General features: G+C 39.7%; 1 protein-coding gene across 7 annotated transcripts in view; it reads left to right on the top strand.

The window, feature by feature from the left end:
- Positions 1-12794, top strand: part of LOC133551594 (ryanodine receptor 1-like) — a 70730-nt gene that overhangs the window by 51321 nt on the left and 6615 nt on the right. For all 7 annotated transcript variants that reach the window (XM_061898474.1, XM_061898472.1, XM_061898469.1 and 4 more), the window contains 11 exons: positions 3738-3818; positions 3907-3995; positions 4075-4203; positions 4422-4526; positions 7701-7782; positions 8842-10160; positions 11166-11248; positions 11412-11571; positions 11652-11738; positions 11991-12257; positions 12320-12450. In XM_061898474.1, coding sequence (XP_061754458.1) covers positions 3738-3818; positions 3907-3995; positions 4075-4203; positions 4422-4526; positions 7701-7782; positions 8842-10160; positions 11166-11248; positions 11412-11571; positions 11652-11738; positions 11991-12257; positions 12320-12450 — 2533 coding nt within the window. The remainder of the gene's footprint in view (positions 1-3737; positions 3819-3906; positions 3996-4074; positions 4204-4421; positions 4527-7700; positions 7783-8841; positions 10161-11165; positions 11249-11411; positions 11572-11651; positions 11739-11990; positions 12258-12319; positions 12451-12794) is intronic.

Genomic DNA, 12794 nt, shown 5'->3' with positions numbered 1-12794 from the left:
TGATCGGTATATTAACCAAGTATTATGATTTTGTTATTATAAGCATTAACATACAAAAAATATTTTCAGCGGCGCCGTGATTACAGAGAGCTAGCTAGCTTGTGCTGCTATATTTATATCCTCATCTGGTAAGTTGCTTTCTGACCTTGGAGCTCGTGAAAGTTTATTCTAGATCATTAAAAATGCCTCTCACCTTAATAGTAGAAGGATGAGGACATAATCCAACAAATTGGTGAAATTTGGAATCCAATTTAGATCCGAAATTTGCAAGAAAGACACGAAAATACTTTTTTTCTTAGCAAGGATTATGAGTCTAAACAGGAATATATCAACATCCCATCAGTCCACATACCAGTGACATTGTACAGTAAGTGATGTTTTTTTATGTTTGTTGACTCTCATGAAGTGTGCAGCCAGTAGTAATCAGTGATATTGTCGAAAGAAAACGTGAACATTGTGATGTGTTTATAAAATTAATGCGCCACCGTTTGCCCAAAATGAGCAAAATACGTAAATATTAGACTTAGACTACACTTAGACTTCCTTTTTATTGTCATTCAAATTTGAACTTTAAAGTACAGATAAAAACGAAATGTTGTTGCATTAGCTCATTTTAGTGCAGGATAAAAAAGCAATAAGGTGCAGATATAAATAAATAGATTACTGTACAGATGAATATATTGCACTTACATATGCATCCACGTTTATGGATGTATGTTATATTGTCTTTATATTCCAGCGATTTAATCCATTTTTGGGGGGAAATTGAGGGGATTATTTTAATGCGTTCAAGAGTGTTACAGCCTGAGGGAAGGAGCTGTTACAGAACCTGGATGTTCTGCTACGGAGGCTGCGGAACCTCTTTCTAGAGTCCAGCAGTGAAAACAGTCCTTGGTGGGGGTGGGAGGAGCCCTGGTCAGGCAGCGGCTTTTTGCGATCTACTGGATAGGAGGAAGAGGAGTCCTAATGAGCTTTTCCGCCGTCCTCACCACTCTCTGCAGAGACTTCCAGTCTGAGGCACTGCAGGCTCCAGTCCAGACAGATATGCTGTTGGTCAGTAGGCTCTCTATAGTGCCTCTGTAGAATGTGGTGAGAACGGGGGGAGGGAGCTGTGCTCTTTTCATCTGATGCAAAAAGTGCATGCGCTGCTGAGCTCTTTTTACAAGAGCTCCTGTGTGTAGGGACAAGGTCATATTGTCAGTGAATAAAAACTCTAATAGAAGTATTTTAATGTTTTTTTATGTGCTTTATAGGCAGATTAGAATGACTTCCATAAGATCCATTGTTAGCTGATTTATGATTGCCTTTATATACTCTTTAGAATGCATTAAAAAAAGATGATTATGATTATGCAGAATATATAGTCATCATCTGAACGGCCGCAATACTGGGAAGGGAAAATGCCAATATAATATATTCAGCACATGCAGGGAAATTTATCAAGGCTGAAATTGTTCTGTATCAATACGCTCTTTTGTGTCTTTATTTAGCCTCTATAGAAAGGACTGACAGTTGCGCATAAATAAAAGAGGGAAAGGAGGCAATTACGCTGCAGTTCTGTCCTTTGTATGCTTGTCAACATATATAGACTGTCAACAGTAAAATATTAAAGTTAAAGTACCAATGATTGTCACACACACACACTAGGTGTAGTGAAATTTGTCCTCTGTTTTCGACCCATCCCCTTGTTCACCCCCTGGGAATTGAGGGGAGCAGTGGGCAGCAGCGGTACCATGCCCGGGAATCATTTATGGTGATTTAACCCCCAATTCCAACCCTTGCTGCCGAGTGTCAAGCAGGGAGGCAATGGGTCCCATTTTTTATAGTCTTTGGTATGACTCCCAACCTACCGATCTCAGGGCGGACACTCTAACCACTAGGCCACTGAGTAGGTACATACATAGTGTCTACTCAGTAATATAATTTTATAGCTGCTGGATGACTTAATGGGTTGATTAAAACAAAATCAAGTGAAGCATTTTGGTGTTTGCTGGCCTTTTTTTTTAAATGACGTTAATTTTTTCATACTGAAGATATATTAGCAAAATTCTTATACGAAAAAAACCTGTTGCGATATGCATTATCTTGTGTTACAACCAAGTCCTGCACTGCAGGACCGTGTCTAAAGTGCTGATAATAAGTGTTACATAATGGTCTGCTGCATGTTTAAAACATAGCAAAACATCACAGGTCAGAACATGATAACATGAATATGCAATAAATGAGTGTATCCATGGTAAAAGCTGCTTAGTATGCGCAAAAACCTCATTTAAAAAAGGCCGTCTATGCAAGTTATCAGTTATACACGCAGTCTTAGTAGATCACACGCAACACGTCCACTAATAGTACAAGTTTTTTTTATAGTTTGCGCATGCTGTGTAACACGTGGTATTTGGATCTTTGTAGATCAGGCCCTTAGTGTACTTATGAGTTTGTGTGTGAATAGCAATAATAAAACCATTGGTGCAATTGGAGTGTTGCTTTCAGGAACCCTAATTGGTTCATGCGTGGAGTTTCCATTTACAATGGTACCTCAGTTTTTGTACATTATGCAACACTTTTTCGTATGATACGATTTATGATCAAATTTTTCGGCAAAATTTTGCCCCGGTTTTTATATGCCGTAGGACAGTTTGCCTGCATATCATTCCTCAGTATCAAGTGCTCAGACAAAGAATCCCACTCTTTGAGACTTCTTAAATCATCTTTATTAGGTGTGGTTTATTTATTCACTGAATGCATACAGAACAACAAACAAGTCTGTGTCTGTTTTTGTTTCTTCCAGTGGGAGCAGAATCAATCAAGCACTGTGTTTCCTGTTCTGTCCTTGCGTTCTGCATGTGATGAGGCGTTGAATAGCACTGAATAATTTTTAGAGTCCCTCTGATTTTTTTGTTCATTGATTACAACTGCAAAAAAAAGCCACAATGGGCCAAAAAAGTTGTGAGTGTCTGTATTTGAAAGTAACATCCTTGAGGCTCGGCCCTGCGATGAGGTGGCGACTTGTCCAGGGTGTACCCCGCCTTCCGCTCGATTGTAGCTGAGATAGGCGCCAGCGCCCCCCGCGACCCCGAACGGGAATAAGCGGCAGAAAATGGATGGATGGATCCTTGAGGCTCTCCATTCCCCTCCTCCTTCTCAGTTTATTGGCGCGTTTTCCCATTTCTCCTTTAACGTAAAAGTGATGTTAATCGTTCATTTATCCATTTATTTTGTCATTTACAAGTATTCTGTTTCATTTCTGCATCTAAAACTACAATTGTTCTCTGTGTGTTATTTGTCTGTGTCTAAAACAGATTATAGAATTGGCTTTATTTCTTGTGAGAAAAATTTATTTTTTGTATGATTCGGTCTTCAAAAAATTCAGGTACCATTATATTCTTTTAGAGTGACTTACTATATCAAGAGAATTAAATAAAAATTAAGCATTTTTAAGAAAAAATACCATGCAGTTTCTCGCAGCAAAACTCCACATGTAGTGCTCACCCTTAGGCATTGCATTGCATGTGATGCTAAAGGCTCCTGAATGTTGCTCCTCAGCTGGCTGTGTGCCTAACACTGACTAACTTAAAAAAATAATAATAATTCAATGTTTTGGGTTGATTAGTTTCTGTGACAAAGAAACACCATTAGACGATGCTTACGCAGTAAACCCTTCAACCATCTTATGACATCATGTTCAACGTGCTGTTACCATATGGTCAGCATGCCATGCTAAAACATTTTCTTGGATTTAGATGAGAAAGTCATGGCTGATGACGAGTTCACTTGCGACCTCTTCCGCTTCTTGCAGCTACTCTGTGAGGGTCACAACAACGGTGAGTGTGGATAGTATTTAATTCCAGAGTCAAGTTGTATTGTAGCGTTGAGACGTTACTAATATGCCTACGATCTTGTGGCTTGCAGATTTTCAGAACTACTTAAGGACGCAGATAGGAAGCACAACAACCATCAACATCATCATCTGTACTGTCGATTACCTGCTCAGACTACAGGTGTCTTATATACAGCATAGTTTATCACCAGGTTTCACATCAAGATAGTCCAACTCCTTCTCTTATTTTCTCTTTGAAGGAATCAATCAGTGATTTCTACTGGTATTACTCTGGCAAAGATATCATCGATGAGCCAGGAAAGAAGAATTTTTCCAAAGCAATGACTGTAGCAAAACAGATTTTTAACAGTCTTACTGAATATATTCAGGTAAAGTCCAAAACAAGCGATGTTTTCAGTGTTTCAAGTGACCGGCACAGATTTGTTCATTTTGCAACGCATTACAAGACAATTGCAGATATTACATAACTCCCCTGAAATTTGCACAGATTTTTAACATAATAAACGGCTCATTAATGCAGCGTGGAAAGGTATCATGATAATACCCTATGAATAGTTTGAAAAAGGCAATTACATTCTTCCCCCAGGGTCCCTGCACAGGCAATCAGCAGTCTCTGGCTCACAGCAGGCTGTGGGATGCTATTGTGGGATTCCTCCATGTCTTTGCTCACATGATGATGAAGCTGGCACAGGTAGGATTGTTTCATTTATTTCACATTAAAAAATGTCATCATCACTGTTGGTTTTTTTTTTGTTATTGCTTCACCTGTAAAGTTTGGTAGAGTCAGTGTGTTTGCAACCTTAAACTTGACTCAAAATTAGGTTCACTTGTATGAGGACTATCAACAAGTGTGCCTTTACACTGTCAGACAGAGATGAAAGGCACAGATATGAAATCTATAATATGTATTTTTTTGTGATTTAGCCCACTATATTGAAAAACTAATTGCAGTGTGATGAATTATAAATATACACAGTTTCCACCTATTTCCACAATAATAAACATATTGTTAAATGAATACCTTCCTGACAACCAAACCTATCTTTGTCAAGGAAGATTTTCTGATACAGCTCAGGGTGTTTTTATTTATTTTATGGTTCATCTTGACTGTCATGAAGGTTTAATAGGATTTTCATATAGTATGTCATGCTAGTGGATGTTTAGTAGAGCTTACTGAATGCGTAATATACCGCACAATGGCTCCTTTCACAGCTTAAGAGAAAACATGCTTGCACAACCTTTGCTTGATACACGACCTTATGACTGAATATATACACTGACATCAATTTCAATACATGCATGTGCGAAAATAATAAAATCAACGATGGCTGGACTTCATTTACCTGCTTTAGTGTCAGCATCTTGTTGTGCATGCAGCTCACTGTCACTGTCATGGCTGTCTTGGGTCACCTGAATACTCAGTCATTGTTGATTTTATTATTAAAACCCATAGTGTATTTATGTTTTTAATTCCACACATTATTAATTAAATAGTATGTTTCATATTATTATTTGTTAAGGCCTACCTTAATTACAGTATTGAGTTTATTATACTTATGCTTTTATTCAATGCAGTGCAATACACCAATTGTGTTTTTAATTTGCACGACATCCTGTATGGTTGAATCTTACTTGCACTTTTTAGATCGTTAAAGTGTCATTCTGATGCTGTCGGCCATAGATGTCATAGGGGATCTAGATAGGCACCGTCAGTAGTTTAGACCAGACGGCAGGCGAGCCACACCGCCATATTGCCCCAGACTTCAGTCAGCCTTGAACAATGGGCTGCAGCTGTATATCAGCCATGTTTAATTTATTTTAGGCAATATTTTACATTATCATTATACCTTACATCAACACTTACCCGTATATAATTTTTAACACATAATGATATATTCTGATTGCTAACCAAAGAAATAATATCAAACCCTAGCGTGGTGTATAGTAGATATACTGTCCATCCAGAGTTCTCCAGGAAGGTACAGGCACATTCCAGGAAAGTGAAATGCGCTGTGCTATGTGGCCCAAATGGTGATTTGTAGCCCTTGCCAATTGCATTCCTGACATTAGGCACATCAAACAATCTCTATTACATGCACATTTTGGAAAGAATAGAAACATCCATCCATCCATCCATTTGTCCCTTTTGGGGTCGCAGGGGGTGCTGGAGCCTATCTCAGCTGCATTCGGGCGGAAGCCCGGGCACACTCTGGACAAGTCGCCACCTCATTGCCCTACCACGTAGTCACAGGGAGAATATAATGCACTGCATTGCATCTCTATATCTGTAAATTGTACAGTAGCAGAGACATCTCTGAACTGTGGGTGGCCAAGATTTTGCATGCACTGTCGAGGAATCTTTGGAAAGAAAAGTAAATATGATTCATATAATTATTATACTACAAACTGCGATGTCAGACGAATTAACTCTACTTAAAGTTCTAGAGTACATACTTTCTATATATGATGAATTAATCTATAGTTAAAATGTTACATAAGATGTCAATTTATCGGATTATTTTACTGATTATTCATCTATGTAGGTCTATTTCTGAACATAAAGATCGTTTTTTTTAACTACAAGCTGTTGGAATCTGGATTTCAGCCATGATACATTGTATGGGCAATCAACCTGAATGTGACAAATAAACCCTTAAGTTATTAAATTCAACCTGTTAAAATATGTTAAACCCACTCATGGAAGATCAGTCCGTTGCTCTCAATCTGTTTATTTCTACAGGTGACATTAGCACACTGCCTTGGCATCTTATTTTGAAAACGATCTGGCGTGTTTGCTGCGAAGTCTGGGATAACAATTTTACTGTCGCTTGAGCTAGTTCCGATCTAGGTTACTTATGATATCTATGCTGTCAGCACTCTGTAACATACAGGACACGCTTAACAAAATGACCTTGCACTCCTTGTGTTTTGCAATGGTAGTATTTAATGTACTGTGGTGCATCAGTGAACATGAGGTATTGTAGACATGGCGGCGTGGCGCAGTGGGAGAGTGGCCGTGCGCAACCCGAGGGTCCCTGGTTCAAATCCCACCTAGTACCAACCTCGTCACGTCCGTTGTGTCCTGAGCAAGACACTTCACCCTTGCTCCTGATGGCTACTGGTTGGCGCCTTGCATGGCAGCTCCCTCCATCAGTGTGTGAATGTGTGTGTGAATGTGGAAGTAGTGTCAAAGCGCTTTGAGTACCTTGAAGGTAGAAAAGCGCTATACAAGTACAACCCATTTATCATTAATTACACACTGTAAATTCAACCTGCAATTTAAATGACCCCAGGCATATATGTGATGAAATAGCCTATAAAGCCAAAAATTGTTGCAATGTTCTCACCATATTTTTTCTGCACAAGAATGTTTTTAATTGTTTAACGACTGAATAATTTATTGATTATTCAAACTGTCTTCCACATGTTCAATGCAGGGTAAAGTATGTATCCACTTTATAATCTATTGATGTGATGATAATAATGTGTTTGTTATTTATTCAGCGTTGGTTGATTGACTTTTAACCACCACTTTTCCAGTGTACATTTCATTGACAAAATCACTCTGGTGTTGGACTATAATAAGACATACTCCCTGTGTGTCCTTGTGTTTAACATGCTTTTTACCATTTTATTTGACTAATTATTAACCTGCCTTCATTTTTGCTGTGATTTTGTGACTTATTTGTTGGACTTCTGCTATAAAAATCCATACGGTGAATTCTATACAATAACTGGCAAATGTATTCTTGTGTTTCCCAGTGATTGCATTGTATTAAGTGAATATGAAGCCCGGATTTGTTATAAACCAATAACGCAGTCACTTGTGGGTACTTACAACACTGGGCATGTTCTATGGTCGCAGGATTCGAGCCAGATTGGTCTGCTAAAGGAGCTTCTGGACCTGCAGAAAGACATGGTCGTCATGTTGCTGTCGCTTTTAGAGGGTAAAAAGTTTTAACTTAAAATCCTATTTTTACTATTGAAACTTTTATTCAGAAATATTAGGGATGGGTCGATTGATTAGCTCCCTGTCAGAATAAGAAGATTTTGTGAAAAAGAAGGTGATTGCCACATTGCTGATTAATGTCCTTTATTGCCGATCACAAAAACCGATCCCCTTTAGCTGAGTCTGTATTTATTTTTAGTCTCCCGGCTGATAAACAGCTAGCAGCTAGTTATGTGTCTCCATACACAGTGTACATAATAATAATCACCTCAATTACGACAAATGACCTGCCTTTGTTAGTATCTTAAGTATCATTATCAAGTATTATTTTCACGAGAGGACAAGGCGAAACACTACGAAGAGTCAGGAGAAGCCAGGTGCAGGAATGCTAATTAAACAATGCCAATAAATAAGTGCCTTGTAAAGTTTAAGAAGTGTAGATGCAACATCGTTACAACAGAAAGTAAGCTGATATGAGCAGGGAATTAACAAGTTGAATAATTAGTAAGTCTTGGGACTGTTGCTGTGTCAGCATTGTCACAGTCAGTACACAACACATGACAGGAAGGCCAATCAATCACAAATTTGAGGCTGTCAATACCAAGGGTAGTATCAGTATATGATCGATACTAAAGTTATTATGTCTATATTTTGATATTCTCAAAAAATGTTTTTGTTGTTTTTAATGCGGTTTACACATTCAAGGAATACTTTCCTGGACATAGGAGGTATTTGTGGGCAAAAACTAAACTAGTTTGTTTAGTAATTGTGTACTATTGACTTTGTTTTGCTCAAACAATTGTATGTAATAAAACGGAATAAGGAAGTAATTTAAACATTTTTTGACCCTAAATATTTTTATACAATTTTGCAGATTTTAAACATTATTCTAATAATGTTAAACAGCCAATATCAAAAAGGGTACAGTTAATACATGTGATCAGTATGGGTGTTGGTATCGGCCGATCTCACTCATGGATGACCGGTATTGGAATCGGCAACATGAATCCCTGATCTGGACATCCCAAAAATAAATAATTTGTGTTGTGTCGCTCAGGGAACGTGGTGAATGGCACCATCGCCCGTCAAATGGTGGACATGTTAGTGGAGTCATCCAGCAATGTGGAGATGATCCTTAAATTCTTTGACATGTTCCTCAAACTGAAAGACATTGTGGCGTCTGATGCCTTCAAAGATTACATCACAGACCCTCGAGGGCTTATCTCCAAGAAGGATTTCCAGAAGGCAATGGACAGTCAGAAGCAGTACACACCTTCAGAAATCCAGTTCCTTTTGTCCTGCTCGGAGGCAGATGAAAACGACATGATCAACTATGAGGAGTATGCAAACCGATTCCAGGAACCCGCCAAGGACATTGGTTTCAACATTGCCGTGTTGCTCACCAACCTTTTTGAGCACGTTCCTCACGACACCCGACTGCAGAACTTCCTGGAGCAAGCAGAAAGCGTGCTCAACTACTTCCGCCCCTTTCTTGGTCGTATTGAAATCATGGGCGCCAGTCGCAAGATTGAGCGCATTTACTTTGAGATCAGCGAGGTCAACCGCAGACAGTGGGAGATGCCTCAGGTCCGAGAGTCCAAGCGACAGTTCATCTTCGATGTCGTCAATGAGGGCTGCGAGTCGGAGAAAATGGAAATGTTTGTCAACTTCTGCGAGGACACAATATTTGAGATGAATATCGCCTCGCAAATTTCCGAGCAGGAAGAAGAGGAAAAGGGAGAAGAGGATGACGAGATAGAGGAAACTATCGCTGAAGGAGGAGCGGCTGGAGCAATCGGAACAGGAGATGAGGACACTAATGGGGAAGAGGGACCACCTGAGTCCAGCTCTGCTTTTGCAGACTTCATAAACAGCATGTTTAGCTTCTTCAACATCTTCACCTTCCGTAATCTCCGCCGACAATATCGTCGGGTGAGAAGGATGACTTTAAAAGAGATTGTGGTTGCCTTGTCCACCTTCTTCTGGACCATCCTGATGAGCATCCTGCACTTCATCTACAATGTTTGCAAAGGCTTCTTTATGATTATCTGGCATACCCTGTTTGGAGGCGGCTTAGTGGAAGGAGCTAAAAATATCACAGTGACAGAGATTTTGGCCAGCATGCCTGATCCAACGCAGGATGACGTGCACGGCGATGGACCGGGAGAACCTGGGATGGGGGAGGAGCAAGACACAGGAGGGATTACGGACACTGGAGATACCGGAAGTGGGGAAGAGGAAGAGGAGGAAACCCAGGAGAAGGAGGGTGGCAGGGTACCAGGTATCGATGCTCCCGGTGGACTTGGAGACATGGGGATTGAGGCCACCGTTGAACCGCCAACCCCTGAAGGGACCCCTATAACAAAGAGGAAAATGGTAACGTTTTTGCTTTTGCTTTAGTGAAATCTTAAGGCCTGATCTACCAAAGGTTTGCGTGTTATAAAACACGTGCAAACTTGATGGCACACACAATGCTAATCTACTAAGCTCATGTGCAGAGAAAACTATGTCTCTTAAATGAGCAAAATAGTGAGCGCTATCCATTTATCGCATCTGTTTTGATGTAAATGCTAGAACATCCACGATACTGGGAGAAAGTCATGCAAATATAATCGTCTAGCCCTTGCAATGTGATTTATCAAGACTAAAACGGTTTTGTGGCCGCTGTTTTTTATCTATATTTAGCACATTTGAAAGTGCGCGCAAACTGGCAGTTATGCATAAATGAATGTGAGAAAGGAGGCAATCACACTGCAAACACAGATGATTGCGAGAGATATTCTGTCTATGTGGAATTCTACATACTTGAACTGTCAGAAATAAAAATATTAGACTAATTGTATTTTCAGCAATGACATTTTATACTTTTATAGCGGCTATAGCTAATTATGATATATCTCCTATAGGAAAAAAAAACATCTTGCAATATGCATTTTTTTCTGGCTGGATCGTTCCAGACCCACCATCAAAACACTGCAGCGCCTCTCAGAGCGCACACACCATCAGGGTGCTAAAATTAGGTTATGTTGCCTAGATGGCACTTTATTGGCCTAGAAAAAGTAATACATATTGTATTTGTGTGCTGCATATCAACGACATAAAGAAACAGCACATGTTGAAACATATGATGCCATAAATGTGGAGGGAAATTATTGTCTTCATGGTGATAGCCGGTCTACACGCACAATCCTCATTTACATAGGGTGGTCTGCACCACTTTTGCATCTATTATCAATTGTGCGCACAGTCTTAGTAGATCACCTGCAACACGCTCACTCGCAATTTTGTAGTTTAGTTACCACTTATTTAGATCTTAGTAGATCAGGCCCTTAAAGTGTTGCAAAAGGTTATGTGATTATATAGTGTGATTTTGTTCTGTAGCAACCGGAGGAGGCCGATGCCAGCCAGAAGCCTCCAGAACCGGCCCCTGTCGAGGAAACACCTCCAGAGCCTGAAAAGGCAGAGTATGCAAATTATTAATTAATTAATTAATAATTTATTTATTTATTTTATCTTTGTCTCTCTTGCTGAAACATTTTTACAGTATTCTTCTAACTAAGAAGCACATAGACATATGATAAAAGCCCGACTTTTTGGGCGCAGACAATAAACCAATGTTTCTTTCAGTGTTGAAACCGGAGAGAAAGCAGAGAAAGAATCTGAGACTTTGGTGAAAGAAAGGACCTCAGAACCAAACAAATCTGCAGCGAAAAAAGAAAAGAAACCTAAAAAGGGAGGAGGATTCCAAATCTGGACTGAGCTGGAAACACAGAGAAATAAATTTATGGTGAAGTCCTTGTCTATTTCCCCACATTCCAACTGCCACTCGTCTAAAATATTATATTTGTTGTTCTCTATCTTTTACAGAACTACCTCTCTAGAAACTTTTACAACTTGCGTTTTCTGGCACTGTTCCTCGCTTTCGCCCTTAACTTTATTCTGCTCTTCTACAAGGTGAGTTTGTATCAATGTAAAAAAAGGCTTTATCTACCGTACTCTCAGCCATTATGACTTTATGAATATTGAAGGACACTGTCAGGAAGGTATTCATTCAACAATGTGGTTCGAACTGCTATGCATTATTGTTTTTTAGGGTTAGGGTTAGGCTTTCGTGCAACTCTTGTATTAGATTTTACTAGATACAGCACATATCCAGGTACTGTATTGTATGAAAATTATATATTTCACATTATCTGGTTTTAAAAGGTGTCTGACACCCCACCTGAGGGCGACAACATAGAAGGATCCGGACTGGCAGAAGGAAGTGGGTTCTTCGAAGGCTCTGGTTTATTTGAAGGCTCAGGAGACGAGGTGGATGGTTCTGGAATGGATGAAGGAGATGAGGATGAAGATGTACCGCTGTATTTCTATTTAGAGGAGAGCACGGGGTACATGCAGCCCACGTTGTCCTTCCTCGCCATACTCCATACTGTCATCTCCTTCATCTGCATCATTGGTTACAACTGCCTCAAGGTAGGCAGACTTCAAGTGATGGCATAGAACCGTTTCACATGTTGTTTTCTCTATCTTATCAGATTCCACTGGTGATCTTCAAAAGGGAGAAAGAACTCGCAAGAAAGCTGGAGTTTGATGGACTTTACATCACGGAGCAGCCAGAGGACGAAGACATCAAGGGCCAGTGGGATCGTCTTGTCCTCAATACTCCGTAAGTAGAAGGAATAGGAGTTACATGCATAGGGAATGTTTGTGTTTATTTACCCAAAGAGCCAATAGACAAGACAGTAATTGGAAGCAGGTGATCATAAAGAAGGGCTGTTATTTCTAAAACACACTTTGGGCCACATGAAAAAAAGAAAGAAAAAAAGGAAAGCATCTGACCACATGTTCTTTATTCATGTGTTTACTGCACAACAGAACAATGCTGAAATCGTGGTAAGGAGCAAACTGCTCGGCCAGCACTAAGTGATGAGTTGATTAAAAACAGCAGTACAGCAAATGTGACACTCATAATGAGTTTCACTCCAACCACTGAGTAGTGCAATCAACATT

This window comes from Nerophis ophidion, linkage group LG04 (genome assembly GCF_033978795.1).
Source record: "Nerophis ophidion isolate RoL-2023_Sa linkage group LG04, RoL_Noph_v1.0, whole genome shotgun sequence".
Classification (NCBI taxonomy): domain Eukaryota; kingdom Metazoa; phylum Chordata; class Actinopteri; order Syngnathiformes; family Syngnathidae; genus Nerophis; species Nerophis ophidion.
Note: the sequence above shows the minus strand (reverse complement) of the source record. Positions and strands in the feature narration are given on the sequence as shown.